This window comes from Leopardus geoffroyi, chromosome C1, assembly GCF_018350155.1.
Source record: "Leopardus geoffroyi isolate Oge1 chromosome C1, O.geoffroyi_Oge1_pat1.0, whole genome shotgun sequence".
In the NCBI taxonomy this organism is placed as follows: Eukaryota; Metazoa; Chordata; class Mammalia; order Carnivora; family Felidae; genus Leopardus; species Leopardus geoffroyi.
Window position 1 is genome coordinate 76215620 of NC_059328.1, and position 20062 is coordinate 76235681.

A 20062-nucleotide genomic window follows, 5' to 3' on the forward strand; every position below is an offset into this window, starting at 1 on the left:
TTTTTAGTACTTGACCTCCCTCTCTAAGTATTTATGAATTCCCTAAAGAACATGGAGAAGAAGAATTATTTGGAGCCAATTGGGAAGGCATTGTGAAATCAGAACTCCCCTTTGTAACCCTTCTGTCACTTATTCTCCAAAATAATTGTCGGATGCTGTGGTTTTGTGCAGAGGAAGCTCTGGGCACTCACTTTCAGTCTTTTCTTCAGTGGTGATTTTGCTTCTCCTCCTTAACATGCAGCGCCACTGTGCTACCTATAGGCCATATAAAAGGGGTACAGAGAAGGGTCTCCATTCCCAAAGAGTATGAACAAAGAGCTAAACAAGGAATACAACTAAAGAACTTACTATAACAAGAATCCAACTGTGCTAACCACTATTAAGGTGACACAGAGGGAAGGGGAGTCTGACTAAGAGCTTAGGGAGAGGTTTAAAAAGAGGCGACATGAATATTGAACCTTGAAGAATGGCAGAGGAGGAAAGGAAACACAATAGAAGCAGAGAGAACAGGGTGAGCAAAAGCTTGTGAAAATACACAGCTTGTTTGGGGAACAGCAGATGGTCCTGTGTTGTTGGAGCAGAAGGTATGTATGTGGAGGGTCAGGAGATGAGGAACAGAGGTCCCTGGGCCCTCAGGGAGCCCATGCACCTCGCTCTTCTCAGGTTCTGGGGAGGGCAATGGTAGGGCTTCTTTGACAGTTCCCTCAGGATCAGGTCTTAGATGTAGCTCCCCATTTCCTCCTTCTCCCTGCAGACTTCTCTTGGCATCAGCACATCATCCTTTTAACCTCTGCACTTAATAAAACATTCTCTTCTGTTTTCCAATAGGCTTAGTTGTTCTGGCATTTACTAACCTGCCACCTACTGCAAAATAAATGGAGAATGAAATAGTCTAAGACTTTGTACAAAACCTTGGCCCCTCAGGGTAAAAATCTAAGCCTAAACAAGTGGGAACAGGCCCGGTTGCCTGGCCAGTTTCTGGGGGACTGGAAAGAGATGACAGTGAAGGAAGAAAACGATGTTTGGCACATAGTTGGTGCTCAATCAATATTTGTTTGGTAAAGGAATTAAGGGATGGCTTGAGGGACTCTCAGGTATTGCAAGGCCTCTCAGGTATTGTGGGGTATCTAGGTATGGCCACCTGCTTCTGCCTTGGGAAAGAGGAAGGAAGGGGAGAAGATATCTATGTATTCTGGCTCTCCAGGCATTTGTGCTGAGGCCAGTTTTCTTTTTGAGTTAGGAGTTTCATGATTGGTAATTTTCTTTTTTAGGAGAGAAAGAAGGGTGTGTGTGTGTGTGTGTGTCCCAATACTTATTTCCTTACACTCATGCCTAAATACCACGGGTTACAAACCATTCCTTTGTCATGATACCAAGAAAAATAAAAAGTTAAAAATGTCAAGAGAGAGCTCTGTCCAGCATTTAGGATCCACTTACATGGTTCTTACAGCTGCTTGTCAGACCCCAACCGCCAAAATGGTGAAGCAGATTGAGAGCAAGTATGCTTTTCAGGAAGACTTGAACAGTGCAGGGGAAAAACTTGTAGTAGTTGACTTTTCAGCCATGTGGTGTGGGCCTTGCAAAACGATTAAGCCTTTCTTTCCTTCCTTCTCTGACAAGTATTCCAACATGGTGTTCCTTGAAGCAGATGTGGATGACTGTTGGGATGTTGCTTCAGAGCGTGAAGTCAAATGCATGCCAACCTTCCAGTTTTTTAAAAAAGGACAAAAGGTGGGTGAACTTTCTGGAGCTAGTAAGGAAAAACTTGAAGCTACCATTAATGAATTAATCTAATTATGTTTTCTGAAAACATAACCAGCCATTGGCTGTTGAAAACTTGTAAATTTTTTTATTTACCAAAAGGAAAGATCAAGTATGAAGACTGTAGACCCAATTGCCATCTGATTATATAAGTGGCAATAAAATATTAAGTCTACCCTTAAAAAAAAAAAAGTCAAGAGAGTTCAGTTTTACTTAGCAAATATATGTGCTCAGCACTTAGGATACAAAGAAGACTTGATTCTAATCTCAAAGGGCTTCGAATGTGGGTAGACATAAAGCCAAACAGAGTATTTACTGCAGGGGAGATAGTGCTGTAACAGGTTAGCTCAGGGCCTTGCTACTCCAAGTATGGTTTCAGCAGCAGCAGCAACAGCAGCAGCAGCAGCAGCAGCAGCATCTTCTGGAAACCTGTGAGGAATGCAGACTCTGGCTCCAACCCAGTCTGACTGAGTGTGCATGTGAGTTTTAATGAGATTGCTAGGCAAATCATATACACGTTAATATTTGAGAAGTACTGGCCTAGGGTGCGGGGATGGGATGTGGGTGTGTTTCTTAGAGGAAGTAAATCCTGAGCTATGTTTTGAGAATGGGTAGGGTTAACTGGGTGGTATCACAAGCAGAGACAAAAGCATAAGTAAAAGTTTAGTGGCATGAAGAAGCATAGGGATGATTTAGGAAGCGGCTTAAAATTGATCCACAAAAGGGAGAGAGTGTAGGAGAGAGGAGGAGGGAGAAATGTAGGAAGATGGCAGGTCAGGCAGTGGCCAGATCAGGACGCACGTGCTCTAGGTTACGTAGCTTTGCCTTGATCTAATCCATGATAGAGACGCATGATGAGATGTTTGGATTAGTGTTTAGAACACCGCAGCCCTGAGAAGCCTGAGAAATCAAGGCCAAAGGGCAGAGAAATTATTTAGGAAGATACAGCAACAGTTTGGGAGAGAGAGAATGAGAGTAGTTAGGTACTGCCAGTAGTGCGGTGGGAATGGAGAGAAGGGAACAAGTTTAAGAAACTTTAAGAGGTAATAAGCAGATGAAAGACTTCAGTATGAACTGGCGTGAGAGAATGGGAGAGGGCTGTGCCTTGACTAGATGAATCCGGCAGGCTTCCGGCTAGGATTAGTGGGTGGTTGCTCACGACACCACTAACAGAGATAAAAGAATAAAGGAGGATGAGCAGGTTTGAGGAGGGAAATTATGAGTTCAGTTTTCAACATGTTCAGCTCAGGTGACTAGGAAACATGTATAGGATGGGGGAAAAAGGAAAACAAGGGTGGAGAATGGGTGAATCAATCAGGGTGGAGAAGGAAAGTGATGAAGAAACAATGCCCTGTCCAGGTTTGGGGCTATGGTAATACACATAGTATATCTGTGAGTTTTTCCCCCAGCCCTATTTCCACAAGCTGCCTTCTTGGAACCGGTTCCAGAAACTGGTTGGACCTCAAAGAAGAGCAAATGGTTTTGATTCATGGTTTCCTATCCTGCGATCAACTCGTTGTTGACACTATTTCCTCTACTAACAGAAAAAAAAAAAAAAAAAAAAAAAAAAAAAAATTAAACCTGGAGTTCAAGCTCCTCCAGGGTCAGAATGAATAGTTGTCTTTTTCCATATTGACCTGTGGGATGAATAATTTTGCCCACTTCCCCAACACTACTTCCAAAGTAGTGATAATACAACGCCAAGGTGTGTGGATATTTGTGCATGGTCATTCGTCAGGTTCTGGAGGACTTCTGCCACAAATCATCCCTGGTTTTGAACTTTTACAGCACTTTCATTTTGGACCTTAAAATTCAGAAATTGGTAATAGCTTGTTTTGGATCATTTCCATAATTATTTCCTATTTTGCAATCTGTTCTCTGCTCACAGAGTAAAAATCGTCTGGGACTTCAGCGTCTCCACAGCAAAAAGTCCAAAAACACGTTAACATTTTCGGTACAGTCATCCCCAGCCAATAAAAAGCAAAAGGTCGGCACGTGGTTTATTAGTTTGGGCAGGAGGGAGGTATTCCAACTGGATCCTTTCGCTCTTGCCAGGATCAAACATGGCGGGCCGCAGCCAGAATTTCCCGAACACCCAGTTCGCTTTCCCGTGACCCTAGTCAGTCTTCGACGCTCCTCTTTCTACCTTCCTTCCTCCTCAGCCGTTCCCAGAGGGTCAGCACTCGGGAGCGCGACAGCGGGCCTCCTTCCCGCCCCCACTCGAGGGCCCGCCCACCAGCCCGCGCCAGCCAATCGCAGGCCGCGCTGCGGCGGCTGGCAGCGCCGGCCGGCCCCGCCCCTCAGCCTCGCTGTGGCCTGCGGCTCCCGGGCCGGTAGCGCCGCTGTCGGTCGCGAGGACGGGTGGTGTGGAACCGCGGGTCGCGGGCGCTCGCCGCCTGCCACAGCTCAGCCCAGCGTCGCCGAGGCTGTGAGCCCCGAGCCTCCGCCATGGACTTTGAAGACGGTAAGCGGCGCCTCTGGCTGGTCGCCACGGCGGGCGGGAGGCGGGGTGGCCGCCCCGGGGGTCTGTTTACGGTCTCAAGATGGCCGTGTGGGCTTTGTTCTGCGGGCCCGGAGGCCGCCCGCTCGCCGCGGGCCCAGTGCCCGGAATCGGCCTGTGTGGGAACCCGCGCGCCTTGTCGCGCCCGCCCGGCGCCCGCTGCCGCCGGGGACCTGGGAGTTCCGTGCCGGCCTCGGTGAGGGGAAGGGCGCGCCCAGAGCGCCACGGCCTCCGGTCTCGGGCCCCGGACTCGCGCTCCGGACTCGCCCCGGCCCCGGTGCGTGGAAATTGCCCCGACGCCTCCCAACTCCCCGGTCTCGGGCAGAGGGGCGGGTGGGGCCTCCCCGGCCTCGCGTCGCGTTCGCCTCACAGGGCGGCGACCCAGCTCGTCCGTGTAGTAAATCCCCAACCAGGTTGCTTCTTAACAGATACAATTTCCAGAGGCTTGTTCACGGTGATGTTTCTCGTCTTAGTTTGAAGACGAGTTTAAAGGGCGTCCGTAAGTGACAAGTATAGGTAGATCTCTGTGCCGAATGGAAACCTAAGCTGTTACTGGTTAGCAAACTGGGCTGTTTATCCACCAAAATTACCTGGTCGTTAATCCCTAATTTCAAATAGCTGCGTGAACCGAAGCATTTTTCCTCCGGATTGTGTATGGATGGGACTTAAGTTAGAATTCTGGCACGGCATCACATGCCCTTCAAATTCAGCTCTGTGCCCAGCCGCCTGCGTTGGACTTAACGTTTAAATAAACCGTATTCCAGCAATACCTTTCAGCTGTCTCTCACACTAGTTCTTTAAACCATTTTCACAGGCTCCCAGAGTAAAATTAATTTGGTTTTCACCTTGTCTTCAAATCTTGCCCAACTTTTATAGGAATTGGTGTCAAGATAAAATTGAGTCGGTTAGGGAGACGTGGAAAAGGGTTTCAGTGATTAAAGTGGTCTTAATCCTGAGTAACCAGACGTGTCTAATTAAAACCGGCTCGCTAACTAGTTGTAAGCCCCTCACCCAACCGAAACAATTATATGAAACATTGAATGTACTGTGATCTCAGCATGAGTCTGACTAAACGATCTTTTGATCTTTGATTTGATTTCATGCCAAAAAGAATTAAAGCTGCCAAATCTAAGTATATGAAAGGGGGCTGAAAGAACCCATGTTTAAAAAAGTTTATTTATTTATTTCGAGAGAGAGAGAGAGAAAATCCCAAGCTGTCGGTGCAGCGCCAGATGTGGGGCTTGATCTCACGAAGCCTGACATCGGGACCTGAGCGGAAATCAAGAGTAGGGCTCTTAACCAGCTAAGCCACCCAGGCGCCCCTGGGATGACGCTTTGGTGGAGCCTTTTCAATTAGTTTGAAATAGGAAGTCCAGCTGTTAAGAGTAGCACACTCTGGTGTTTTTGTTTGTTTTGGTTGGACTTTGACTCATTTTGATACAGATACCTTAAAACTATGTTTATTTGAAGTAGCGAAGCTGGGAATGAAAGTTAAAAATATATTGCTATGTTTTCATACCAAAGTTTGATGATAGAACCAACACTCAGGGTACAGCAGAAGCTACCCAGGTCGGGGGAGGGAACAATGGGAGTGGTTCCCCCCCCCCCCCCCCAAGGGAATCCATTTTCTGTAGAGAGTTGAAAAACAATAAAACTTAGTTTGCTTACTTTTTATTGTCACCATGTGCCTACAATTCCAGCGTTAGTAATAAAATTATAAACAGTGTCAGTGAGTAAACCCTCCTCCTCTCTCTTGCTTCCTTTTCTCCTTTACTGCTATATTTGGGAGTGGAATTTGACTAACAATACATCTGAATCTAATCCTATGCAGTGTAGCTGGATTCTGTTGCATTCAAGGGATCACTGTATCAGCTTTCTTTCTTTTAGTATTTATTAGTAAAATTAATTAAAGGACTTAACAATTGCCAAATCCGTTTTAACGGAAATTGCCAATATGGTTTTTGGTGATGTCACATCCTGGATAGATACAGTGAAGGCAAACATATATGTGTGTGTGTATATGCATTCTCAAATAAGATCTTGAAAACTTTAGAGAGCGAGTAGGTAAAAGAAATATATTAACTTTGAAACAATTACATATTACATGCAATCAATTCTCACATGGCCCTTTTTGCAATTTTTGATACATAATTTAATCTATCTGCCTTCCTTTTGTTTCCCTGTATAAATCAGTAGTGGATTCCCTTTTTTGGCAATTACTGTATATCAGGTGTTAGAGCGAATTTTTACATTTTAGTAATTTGGATGATTTGCCTCTTGGGGAGATAATGAAGAGAGATACATGTTTTTCCATATTAAATGTTTGTAATTATTTACACTCCATTTTTGTAGATAATAGAGTTAATGGCATTTTAAGAAATTGTGTTTGATTTGAATAGATGAGTATGTAATTTCAGATTTTTGCTAATATTGCACTAATTTCTTTCTGTTAAATGTGTCTTCATAGATTATACACACTCTGCTTGCAGAAATACTTATCAGGGCTTTAATGGTGAGTATCCTCTTTTGTTTGCTCTTAAATAATGTTAAAGGAATGCATTTCAGTTTTTCTCTACATGCACATAAAGTAACAATGTAAAAAGCCAGTTCTACCTTGTTTCAGTCATTGTTTTGTCTCTTAATGTATCACTGCTCAGTGTTAATGTTGTCACACTGTGTATAGTTTTTTAATTAAGGAATTTGGGAATCAGAAAAAGTCAGGGCTATTCAGTATAGTTTGACTCTTTTGTTTTGTTTGAATTATGATTCCTTTAATTTATTCCAAAAGGCCTTGACTACATTCTGAGTGATGAGTTACAAGAAACTAGTCGAGTTCTTTTTGCTGACTGAGAAGCTTTGGTATTGAATAATGTAGATTAAGTGGATTATTGTCTTGGTTTTATATCGCTTTTATTGTAATACATTTTGACCTTGTTTTTGAGGACATTTGCTTTAGTGTCTAAATGTGTTTGTATATAAAGAGCTGTCTAGAGGAGCACATGAAGAAGCCTGATTGTTTATTTTATTTTTTTAAATATTTTTTTTAATGTTTACTTTTTGAGAGAGGGAGACAGAGCATGAGCAGGGGAGGGGCAGAGAGAGAGGGAGACACGGAATATGAAGCAGGCTCCAGGCTCCGAGCTGTCAGCACAGAGCCCATTGTGGGACTCAAACCCATGAACTGTGATATCTTGACCTGAGCTGAAGTTGGACACCCAACCGACTGAGCCACCCAGGAGTCCCTAAGCCTGATTGTTCATTGACTTAAGCATGACGTTAGAGTTGTGACTATAGAGCTAGATAAAATCATAAGAGGTAGGCAGAGTACAGTTGGATGTTATTTTGATAGTTATTAAAGTTCTGCCAGACAGGATGATAACACAAAAAAGAACGTGGAAGAATTCAGTGAGGTAAAAAAGGACCCCCATAGAGTGGAAGTACACATATTGATTGCCAGAGAAAAGGAAAATTCAGCTGTGTACAGAATATAATATATTCACAAAATAAAACTGAAGCAGGTGTACTAAATAAAACTATGTGCCATTTTATGAGAATAATTGCTGTCCAATTAATTTCTGTGTATCACCTTTAAGAATTTAGAGAAACTTTGTATTTGATGTGGGCTAAAAAAGCTCAATGTGTAGGAAGTCGTATATATTGAGTGCTGAAGAATACCTTTTTTTTTAGTTTATTTATTTTGAGAGAGAGAGCATGAGCAGGAGAAGGGCAGAGAGAGAGGGAGAGAGAGAATCCCAAGCAGGCTCTGAATTGTCAGCCCAGAGCTGGATGCAGGGCTTGATCTCACAAACTGAGATTGTGACCTGAGCTGAAATCAAGAGTTGGATGCTTCACTGACTGAGCTATCCACATGCCTCTGGTTGTTGTTGTGATTGTTACTGTTGTTTTCTTAATGTATTTTTGAGTAATCACTATACCCAACCTGGGGCTCAAACTTACAACCCCAGGATCAAGAGTTGCATGCTCTACTAACTGATCCAGCTAGTTGCCCTTGAAGAACACAGTTTTGAACAGGAGAATGTCATAATAAAACTACCAGAGGAACTTTAATTTGTATCCACATTTAGGTAGATTGAAAACTGGAAACTTAGGAGTGCCTGGCTGGCTCAGTTGGAAGAGTATGTGACTCTTGCTCTTGGGGTTGTAAGTTCAAGCCCCATGCTGGATGTAGAGATTTCTTAAAAATAAAATCTTAAAAAAGGAAAAGAAAAGAAAAAACTGGAAAATAAGCTAAAAAGCCATTTAATAAATTTAGGTGTTAGGATTTAAAGATCCTGAACTTGGGAGAAGACAGTAGTAATTTTGAAAATAGTAAGATGTTTCTAGAGAAAATTAACAGAACTTGCAGGCTGACTGACTAGTAATGAGTAGAAAATTGAGAAGGATAAATAAAAACGAGTCCAAGATTTTAAACTGGAGTGAGTAGGACTAATACGTTCACCAAAGAGAGACATTTGGAATGGTAAAAGGCTTCAATTTCTAGTAGTGTTTACCAGAGATTTGGATTTAATGTCTAAATGTAGGACTTTGACATGTAGAGTCATACCAGGCCAGAAGTTTATTTTCTTAATGTACAGTGATGCAAAAAGAACTTTAGCAATTTCTATCACAGTGATGACTTTTTGTTTAAGAGATGCACTTTATTTTTTATTGAAGTATAATTGACATACAACATTACATTAATTTCAGGGGTATAGCATGATGATTCACTGTAGACATTGGGAAAATGATTACTGCAGTAATTCTAGTTACCATCCATCACCACATATAATTAAATTTTTTTCTTATAATGAGAACTTTTAAGATTTAATCTCTTAACAGTTAAGTCATCATGCTGTACATTATATCCTGTGACTTATTTTTTCCCCTCATGACTTATTTTTTTATAACTGGACTTTTGTACCTTTTGATTCCCTTTGCCCACCTGCACTCTCTCCCCTCTAGAAACCACTAACCTGTTCTCTGTATCTATGAGCTTGGCTTTTTTGTTTTGTTTTGTTTTGTTTTGTTTTGTTTTGTTTTGTTTTGTTTTGTTTAGATTCCACGTAACAGTATTTGTCTTGCTTTGTAACTTATTTCACTTAGCATAATGCCCTCAGGGTCCATCCATGTTGTTGCAAATGGCAAGATTTCATTCCTTTTTATGGCTGAATCCTGTTCCTCGTATATGTGTACCCCATCTTTTTTATCTTTTCATTCTTTAGTGGACACTTAAGTTATTTCCATACCTCTCCTATTGTATAAATAAAGCTGCAGCGAACATGGGGTGCATATATTCTTTTGGATTAATGTTTTACCAATGTTGTGAACTTTATTTTTTCTCTTAATTTTAGTTCCAACAGTGGTTTTCATCTGAGGGTGATTGTTAGATTCCCCTGGGGAGCTTTTCCAAAGTTTATCTGTTTAGGTCATACTCTAGTCCTCTTGAATCTTAGTTTTTTTTTTTTTTTTTTTTTTTTTTTAATTTTTTTTAACGTTTATTTATTTTTGAGACAGAGAGAGACAGAGCATGAACGGGGGAGGGGCAGAGAGAGAGGGAGACACAGAATCGGAAGCAGGCTCCAGGCTCCGAGCCATCAGCCCAGAGCCCGACGCGGGGCTCGAACTCCCGGACCGCGAGATCGTGACCTGGCTGAAGTCGGACGCTTAACCGACTGCGCCACCCAGGCTCCCCTTGAATCTTAGTTTTAAATAAGGGGTCCCTGGTTGTGCATGTGATGAAAAAGTGCTGTGAATGACTTTGGAATGCATTGCTGGTTAAAGATCATTATTTGACAACACTTTGAGGTCTAGGTTATCTACACTTCATAAATGAGGAACTTAATTTCAGAGATGTAATTTGACTTTATTCATTTAACAAATATTTCTTGAGTGACTGCTGTGTATTAGATACTATTCTAGGAACTGGCAATATAGCAATGAGCAAAATGGAAAATATTCTTGCCCTTGTAGGGAGTACAATCTAGTGGGATGAATTGGAGAATAAGCAAGATAAAGAAGTAACACATATTGTATATTAGATGGTAACAATTGCTTAGAAGAAAAAGGCCACAGAGGATGTTGGCGGTGGTGGTGTGTGTGTGTGTCTGTTGGGGAAGGACTTGCTAAGGTGACCTTTGAGCACAGATTTGAGAAGGTGCGGATGCAAGCCATGGCTATCTAAAGGGAGAATGCTGTAGGCTTTAGCAAATACGAAGCCAAATGAAGCCAACAATACAATTCATTGTTAGCATTGTCTTTTACAGCGACTGAAATGAAGTAGAAGGTACTGGAAAATATGTCAAATACCAAATTTCCTCCACACCATTTCTTGGAAGGAAGTTGTATTTTCAATGATTCCATGTTTCCTTCCTGCCTCACAATAACTCTTTTTATATAAACAGCAGAGAAAAAAAGGAGAGCATTCGAGATAGAGAAAAGCAGGAATAAAGGTACAGCTGAGTACATTGTGCTTCAGAGAGACTTAAGAATGTTTTGACTAGAGCTGATGATTTTTGCTGAGCAGTCTTAAGACAGAGTTAGAGTGGTGAGGTGTAGCCAGAGGCATTGAAAATCAAAGATAACTTGTTTATATCTAAGAGACAATAGAAAATAAAGACCTGAAAGAGTGGAGGGATTGAGCAGTGCAGATACAGAGAAAGAGCATTCCAGGCAGAGGGAGCAGCAGGTGCAAAAATGGGTGGGTGCATACTGTGTTCTAGGAACAGCTGAGGGTCTAGTATACCTAGAGTGGAGCGATAACGGGAGGAATGGTAGATGATGAAGTTAAGAAGTGATAGGTAAATCATACAGGGCAGAATTTGTCAGATATAGCAGTTGACTTCTTTTTTAATGTTTATTTATTTATTTTGAGAGCAAGCGAGTGAGAGAGCATGAGCTGGGAAAGAGGCAGAGAAAGAGGGAGAGAATCCCAAGCAGGCTCCACGCTGTCAGCACAGAGCCTGATGTGGGGCTCAATCCCACAAACCGTGAGATCATGACCTGAGCCAAAATCAAGAGTCGGACACTGAACCAAGTGAGCCACCCAGGTGCCCTACAAGTATTGACATTTTGGACTAGATAATTCTTTGTGGGGGGATGTCTTGTGCATTGTAGACTGTTCAGCGACATCTTTGGCCTCTGTGCACTAGATGTGAACAGCACCTGCCCTTTGGTTGTGAAAACCAAAAGTGCTTTCAGAGATTGTCAAATGTCCTCTGCAAGGCAAAATTGTCCTTGGTTCAAAGCCACTGGTATAGGGCCTTACGGATTATTTAAGGGTTTGGCTTTTACTTCAGGCAAAATGGGAAGCCATTGGAAGTTACTGAGCATTGAACTTTATTTATTTAAGTTTATTTATTTAAGTAATCTCCACAGCCAGTGTGGGGCTTGAACTCACGACCCCGAGATCAAAAGTTGGCATGCTCTTCCAACTGAGCCAGCCAAGTACCCTGAACATGATTTAAATTCACATTTTAACAGATTTATTCTGGCTGTTTTCTTCAGAATAAACAGAAAGGAAGCAAAAGTGAAAGCAGGAAAACTAGTTAGGAGGCTGTTGTAGTAACGTAGATTTGAGATGCTGGTGGCCTGTATCAAAATGCTAGTAGTGTGGAGGTGGTGAACAGAGGTCCTATTTCAAGAGTTGGTGTGACACAGCTTGTTAATTATTTTGATAAGTCAGTTGTTTTTTCCTGTTATTCCTCAGCTCCTTATGATTTAATTGTAACTGAGTTTTAACATTTGTTGAACTTATAGAGTGATCAAAGCAATAGAATAGATTTGATTTAAAACATGAGGTCGGTTTTTGAGTGAATTACTTTCATTTTATAATAATAATAAAGACATGTTATATTCTTCTAGTTTTATTTATTTATTTAAAAAATATTTTGATGTTTATTTTTGAGACAGACAGAGAGAGAGACACAGAGTGCGAGCGGGGGAGGTGCAGAGAGAGAGGGAGACGTAGAATCTGAAGCAGACTCCAGGCTTTGAGCTGTCAGCACAGAGCCTGACGTGGGGCTCGAATTCATGGACCACGAGATCATGACCTGAGCTGAAGTCGGAGGCTCAACCGACTGAACCACCCAGGCGCCCTGTTCCAGTTTTATTTTTAAAGTGATTTCTAAGTTCATTTGGTAACCTGGAAGAATGTTGTTTATATAGAAGCAGTCATCTTATAGAATCTATATCCCTATAATCATACTGATTACATACAGTATAAAGACTTTTCCTTTTTTCCTTTTTAATTAACTAAATAGTAACCATACTATGAATAATAAGCCAAAATCATTGCTATGTAGTTTTCTTAATTTTTGTGTACTCTACAGTGCCTGGCATAAGGTGGGTGTTCAATAAATAGTAGTAATTTATGACTCCATAGTGAAATAAAAACACAGAATAAAAAACTAAAAGATTTAGTATCTGAAGGCAGCCTCTGCGAGCTCAAAATTGAAACTCGCAGAAATAATAATATGAAACTTTTTGCTTTGTTTATCTAACTAAACTTAGCTCTAAGAGTATTTTTTAATATGAGGTTTAGAGGAAGGCTTTTTATTTTGAAATTTTTATTTTAATTTCAAAATTGCCCTCTATCTGAGATAATATAAGAATAAATTACCAACTCTAAAGACAGATAATTGACATCGGGCTCTGTGCTGAATGTGGACCCCACTTAAAATTCTCCCCCCACCCCAATACCCTTCTCCCCCACTTGTGCTCTCTCTCTCAAAAAAAAAAAAAAAAAACAAAACGATAAATGACTATTTTATTAATCTAGAATTGTGTTGTCTAATATGGTAGCCATGAGCTGCATGTGACTGCACACTTGAATGTGGACAGTTGGAATTTAGATGAGCTATAAATGTAAATAATGTGCCCCATTTGAAGTCCTGGTATGAAAAATGTATTAATAAACTTATTGTGTTCTGTTATGCTTATTGGTACTTACAAGTTTTATATAATTCTAAATTTCACTGAAAAGCTCAAGTTTTATCATTGCCAGCAAATGCTGTTAGTTCTTTTCCTTTAAGTGACAGTTTTACTTTGTTCATTTTTGAGAAAATGCCAAACGCTCAGTCTGTCTGTCTAGTAAAAATAGTATTCTTTGTAAAAGTGGCTAATTTCATTTCACAACCAAGCACTTGCACAATGGCTTTTCCTGGCAAAAACCGTGATACTTTGGTATGCAGCAAAATTGCTTTTTGTGCTACAGACACTACCAGAAAGAAATTGTACTGAAAAGTCATGGTTTAATAAAATTGATAATTCTTAACTGTTTCATCAAGGACATTTTTAAGTAGAGATGGCTCATTTTATTATTTTTTTACTGCAAGTGTGCAGTATTAAGGACTACAATGACTGCTAATATCCTTTGGTGCCATTGCCTTGATTTGTGGTGAGGGACCTACAGTTTTACCCACCAGTGCCTTTGCATCTTCAGTGCAAATGTCAGCACTGTGAAAAAGGCAAATAATGTTGCAGTGTTATTTATGAAAATAGTTTGATCTTGTGGATCCCTGAAAAGGTCCTAGCAACTCGCAGTGGTGAAGAGACTATTCTTTGAGTGAGAACAATGGTTCTGGGGTATGTACAAAATTAGTAGAAATCAGACCCTGCCCACAAGATGAGTGTACATTTAGGATGAGGCCACAAATAGCAGAACATAAGGCAGAGTATCCTAAGCACCGTATAAGAGCTATAGACTTTTAGGTATTTAGAAGAAAGAGATGATAATCAACTGAGATGGTATCATTAAATTTGATCTTAAAAGGGTTAGTATTTGAAATGGACTTTTAAAAGATGAGAAGATTTTTAAAAAATTGTTTTTTATTATATTTATTTATATTTGAGAGACAGTGAGACAGAGCACAAGCGGGGGAGGGGCAGAGAGAGAAGGAGACACAGAATCTGAAGCAGGTCCCAGGCTCAGAGCAAGTGTTCAGCACAGAGCTCGACACTGGGCTTGAACCCACAAACCGTGAGATCATAACCTCAGCCGAAGTCGGTCACTTAACTGACTGAGCCACCCAGGCACCCTTAAAAGTGAGAATATTTTAAGAAGCAGATATTTGGGGTGTTAGCTGGGAGTGTTTCACATAGAAGCAACAGCATAAAGCTAGAAGGGTGGATACATATTGGACTTTGAGAAAATAATGTCATCTCTTTGGACTGTAGTTCCCTAATCTATAAAGCAAGAAGATTGAATTTTATCATTTAGGTTCCTTCCAGCTTTAAAGTCACAAGATTCTGAGTGATATTTTTGTGAAGTTGTTGCTGTTGTCATTATTATTAGGACCAGAAATATTTAAGTGGTTGTAATTAAAATTTAGTGTTTTAAAAAATGTAAATTAAGGTATTTGCTCTTTGTATATTGTTGTATTTATTAGTGTATAAAATTTGAGGAGGGTGACAATAAAGGGTTTTAAAGGACTTTATAGGACACATTCTAAATGATTTAAAAATACCATTTTTATAATCATAGTAAATTTATTTTATTACCTCTTTTGTTGTATTTCTTACATCAGAGGTTGGGATATAGATGGAATTGCAGTGTAATAAGACATACTTAGTACCCTTAATGTATTAGAATTTGTTTTGTGTGTGTTTTGTATTGCTAGAGTTCACATTCATTCCCTATTCAGAGTATTTGAGGATTTAAATATTTGTTGAGTTGTTATTTATAGGTGTAATACCACAGGTTGGTCCCCTACTCCATGATTTTTACTTTTTAAAAATGTCTATTTCGGTTAGTATATGAACAAATTTAAATTAGGCTAATTGAAAATGTGGCTGCTTCTGAGTTTTTAGATCTTTTGAGAGCAGCTAGATGCAAAAAAGTATACTTAGAACAAAGTTTTTCTTCTTGACATTAAAAATGATTTTTTTTGAGAGTAGGAATTATTATTAATTATGTACTATGAAATAAGCGAATACAGAACCTTAAAGTAGCACCCTAGTCAAATAGATGTTGATTAAATTAAAAATAATTCTAATATAGAACTTTCTTAGTTGATAATGTTTTTTTGAAAAATAGGTTTTATTAGCAAATCTGATTATTCAGTAGATTATCATTTGTGAGGTTTTTTCCTTCCACGTCTACTGTGAGTTTAGCTTAAATGTTAATGATGAATTATTATCTCAGATCATTGATACGAATATCTTGTGTTTTATGCAAAGATTCCTGAAGAGGATGGTATATCTTACTGACCTTTTGTTACTGACTCTGTTTTAGGAATGGATCGTGATTATGGCCCCGGATCTTATGGAGGTCTGACATTCAAGGATATTTATCTAAAAATTCTTCTTTTGAGTGCCAGTAAAGGTGAGCATCATTTAATTTTTTTCTTTTTAAACTCTTTATAGGGATGGACCGTGACTATGGCCATGGATCCTATGGGGGTCAAAGATCCATGGACTCCTACCTAAACCAGTCATATGGCATGGACAATCACAGTGGTGGTGGTGGGGGTAGCAGGTAAATTGCTTAATCACTTGGCCAAATGATTAGATGACTATAAGATTCTGGATATTTTAATTTAAGTATTCCTTAGGCATGTTATGATGCTTGAATTTCACTATTTGGTATTGAATAATCACTTTAAATGTTTAGAGGTGTTAATTAATGGTTATAAAAATTACCTCAGGATTACCTCAGGATTACTGGCAGACATTATTTTAGGAAAACTTCAAGTAGCTATTTTCATTTCACTATAATAGAGTAAGCTTTTCTGTCTTTTAGTAGTGAACTCTTTTTTTTTTTTTACTTCCTTTACTTTTAACTCCTCATCAGTCAGAATGTTCTGAACAAATGATATAAAAATGTTATTGGAAATATTATCTGTGAACTTTTTTCTTTATGATTTTTAAAAGTGTCTTTTCTGATGTGGGGTGTTCTATAAAGCAGCAAAGCAGTCTTTGACTGGAATGGGTTTAACTGAACCAGTCTAGCAACATTCAGTTTTCTGAGAAACATTTAAGGTAGTTATTCTTTTAATTTTAATTTTAGAGTAAGTTGTAGGAGCAAATTGTAATAATAAAATGTTCTTTAAGTCCATATCTAGGTTATTTATTGGCAGATACTACTTAGACCAAAAACACTTGTGCTCTAAGCTAGGAGCATTGTATTAAAGCCATGAATACTATACCTTTGCTTATTTTAATGCACTAGAGTTTAGATTGTTTTTATATTTTACTGTTGATACTGTGTAAAGCTTAACACTAGTTGAACTACTCAGGCCGTAGGGTTGACCACATTTCAGGCAAAGAGCGTATACCTTTTAAGGCACAGATATTTCTACTAAGTATAACTAGTTAGGTAACATTTGAAACTATCCTCCTTCCTCATAAAATGAAGGATCCGGATTCCTTAAGGATGGACTGAATGATGCTTTACTTTCCTTCTTTCTGCTTCAAGTGTGCCACTATGGTTTAATAGTAGAGGAAAATCAAGAAAATGAACAGATACAACAATTTTGCTTATGTGATAGATGTTTTAAAAAGAGCTGGAAAGAGGAATAATTTTTATATGGTTACCAGGATTCAGAAATAAATAGTACATTCTATTTAGTGATCTGTAAATAATTGAAGTAATGTAACACATTTAACTGTTTTAATATATCCGTTACTGCCCTATTGCATTGTAAATGTGATGTGGATAAACTATGTAGATGTTATCGTTTATCTCATGTGTAATTGTGGGCCTTTATAAAACTATGTTGTAAGCTATGAAGCAACTTTTGTAATCCATGCTTTGGATTTGTGAGAAGTAAGATGATTTGTTTCTTCTGTTGATTCTATTAAAACCTTGAGGAGACGGTGTGCTCCCTTTTTTAGAGTAGTTTTATGTGATAATTTCCTACCAGGAAATAATTTTTTAAATAATTGAAGATATAAAATGTACTCTTTCTCATCTGCCTTGAAAATTCATATGCAGAGGATATATGTTCGTGGTCTTTTACTTTTATGTTCTATTTTATGTGCTTATTCTTCTAGATTTGTTAGATTTGCTAGTCTACAAGTAGAAAGTGACTGAGGATTGATTATTGACCTTACCCAAAGTTGGGCAGGATATCAAATTTTGTAAGCAGAGATAATTCTCCAAATTTTGACTGCTACAGACACAAGCAGTTTTGTTACATAGATTATTAGGGGTGCAAAAAGGATCTCTTCTGTGTCACAAATAGCCTATATTGGTATAGTCTTCAATTTATGTCCCTATTGAAAGCCAAAATATTGTAAATATTTGGTATTTTCCAGTACTAGGGATGGATTCAAAGAAAGTTTGAGTAGTTTGTGAACGTTAGCAAATGACTTTTTCCAAGACTAGGGCTGGGCTTAAATACTGACAGACAAATCTTTTTAATAAAATAGAAAAGCTGCCACAAAGCAGATTTTTAAGCTAAGGTTTACTTAACTCAATTCATATTTAAAAACTGACTCAGATAGCTTTCTATCTGGTCTCATGTTGAACTGCCCAGCCCTAATCAGGGTGTGAATAAAAGTAGAACTGTGCAAACCAGTATGGTATAAATGAATTTTAGTTGATAAATGTCATCTGATAATTTGTCTTTTGAATTGTCTAACATTAGTAAGCTTACTTTTGTTTTTTCCCTCACTGTGCAACTTTTCCAGGTTTGGACCTTATGAGTCTTACGACTCCAGGTCTTCTCTGGGTGGGCGAGATCTGTACAGATCTGGCTATGGTTTTAATGAACCCGAACAAAGCCGCTTCGGAGGTAGTTATGGTGGTCGATTTGAGAGCTCCTACCGGAATAGCCTTGACTCTTTCGGAGGTAGAAACCAGGGCGGGTCTAGCTGGGAAGCACCTTACTCCCGTTCAAAATTGAGGCCTGGGTTTATGGAGGACAGAGGAAGAGAGAATTACTCTTCCTACAGCAGTTTTTCTTCACCCCATATGAAGCCTGCACCTGTAGGCTCTCGGGGGAGAGGAACGCCTGCTTATCCTGAAAGTACGTTTGGAAGCAGAAACTATGATGCTTTTGGAGGACCATCAACAGGCAGAGGCCGAGGCCGAGGAGTAAGTACAACAGAATCTTTTCAGATTCTTTTCACTAGTCACTCTTTTAAACCCTTTCAAGACCACGGTTTTCAACTAGAATAAACACTGTTCATCCCAGTGTATTTTGAAGCAAAGCTGAATCATAAGCATTAATTTTTAGGTTGCCTGTAAAAGTTTTTCCAGCACTTCAGAAAACAAGTGGCAGTGTGAGATGATTGTTCATAGTTTTGCCAAATCTCCCTTTATTAAAAAGGTGAGGATATTAGGTTTTGGTCTAAAAGGGGTTAAAAGGAGTTGCATTTTTCCTTGTAAAACACTAGCAGTTTTGCTGGTGGGACAGTTCTTGGATTATTGTAAAAGGTAACCAACCCTTTGGAGTTTTTGAGTAGGTTAAAGGTGCAATGTATGATAAAATGTTTATACTTTGCTGCTAACTCTAGCACATAGAATTTCTTCAGAGCTCCATATTTCACATATAACACAAGGGACTAAAAGTCGGTAATAATAGATGAGGGTAGCTTAGCTATGTTTACATGGTGAAGAAGTTGATATGTCTAATAGGTTGTAGAATGATTTGTGGTCAATATAATTACTAACTTACTCTCTTGCAATATGTCCTGTTGCTGGGTGTTTCGTTTTCCCTTGTGTCACTAGTTTTTACTATTGAGAAATAAGCTCCTACTTGTACAGACATGTTTCTGGCTCCTTCCTAGGAAGTAATCTTTTGTAAATTATTGCTTACATGAGTAAATATACCAGTCTTCAAGTGTTTTATTTCAGGACATAGTATAAAGAGAATGACTTATGTTCTTAGGTAACTTGACTGACATGAAATTTTACTAGTAAGTGTATGTAGATTGTGGAGATATATAGTTTGGTCATATGAAAGATATTGTATTTTTGCCTTAATGTAAGAAATGGTTTAATTAAGTCAGTTACTCTTAATATTCTCTTTGCAGAGGAAAGTACTTCTGATAAAAAATGTAGTAGGGCACATGTTTTTGTCTCTTCATTGGCTTTTGGTACATCAGTGTAGTTTGTCCTTTTTGTGTAGAAATTTTGCATTGATAACAGTTACCCTTTACTGATGTAAAATGCATTGCACCTTTAATGGATAATTAATGAAGATATTTCTAATGTGACTCTATAAGTTACCTGGAAACACTAAACTATTCAAGTTTACTAGGTTAGATAGGGATTCCTAAGCATATATATAAATGTAAGCAACTGATACGTTGCTCTTCCACCATAATTAATGACTATAGGTTAATTGAAAATTGTTGGGTTAGTAGGCTTTGGGTTTTGAAATTGAAAATCGATTCCAGTTTGAAAATTTGGAAAACACTTAACATTTTTCATGCTGTATATTACTTTAGGCAAATGATTTTTTTCTTAATGAGACTTCAAATATCAATTTTGTTTTCACAATAGAAAAACAGGTATTCCTGTACTTTGTGTTCACCATTCTAGTCTGAATGGACTTTTCTTTCTTTCCTCCTGTTAATGAAGTAGATGAACCAACAGGACTTTTCTTTTTTAATCTTCACTTGTACAATTCCCATTGGGTCCTTCTCTTCAGATTACTCCTCAGTCTTTATCTTCTAAAAGTAAGGTTAGCAGAATAAATTTCTATGGACATGTAGCCTCTTGGTGTAGTGGATTTTGTTAACGATAAGAGAAGAGAAAGGGACACAAGAGTCGTTTGGTTGCATGACTCTTCGTCTGTAAACTTTTGCTTCTTGGGCTTCTGGGTCAGAATATGTTTCTCTAGGTAAGAATGTGAA

The 20062-nt window shown here is 39.0% G+C and overlaps 2 protein-coding genes across 6 annotated transcripts in view; both read left to right on the forward strand.

Annotated features, from left to right (window-relative positions):
- The first annotated feature begins 1412 nt into the window (after positions 1 to 1412).
- Positions 1413 to 1857, forward strand: LOC123598207 (thioredoxin-like). Its single transcript, XM_045478199.1, has one exon. It carries the CDS (start codon positions 1438 to 1440, stop codon positions 1792 to 1794), a length of 357 nt encoding a protein of 118 aa, XP_045334155.1. The 5' UTR covers positions 1413 to 1437; the 3' UTR covers positions 1795 to 1857.
- Positions 1858 to 3883: 2026 nt separating this feature from the next.
- Positions 3884 to 20062, forward strand: part of ZNF326 (zinc finger protein 326) — a 37452-nt gene continuing 21273 nt past the window's right edge. For 2 of the 5 annotated variants that reach the window (XM_045478203.1, XM_045478204.1), the window contains exons 1-5: positions 4064 to 4225; positions 6729 to 6773; positions 15492 to 15527; positions 15623 to 15734; positions 18155 to 18296. In XM_045478203.1, the coding sequence (XP_045334159.1) occupies positions 4210 to 4225; positions 6729 to 6773; positions 15492 to 15527; positions 15623 to 15734; positions 18155 to 18296 (351 nt within the window). In that variant the 5' untranslated portion in view covers positions 4064 to 4209. Of the gene's footprint in view, positions 4226 to 4648; positions 4761 to 6728; positions 6774 to 15491; positions 15528 to 15622; positions 15735 to 17890; positions 18297 to 20062 lie in introns of those variants that run through there. The other 3 variants (XM_045478201.1, XM_045478200.1, XM_045478202.1) reach the window with 3 other exon arrangements.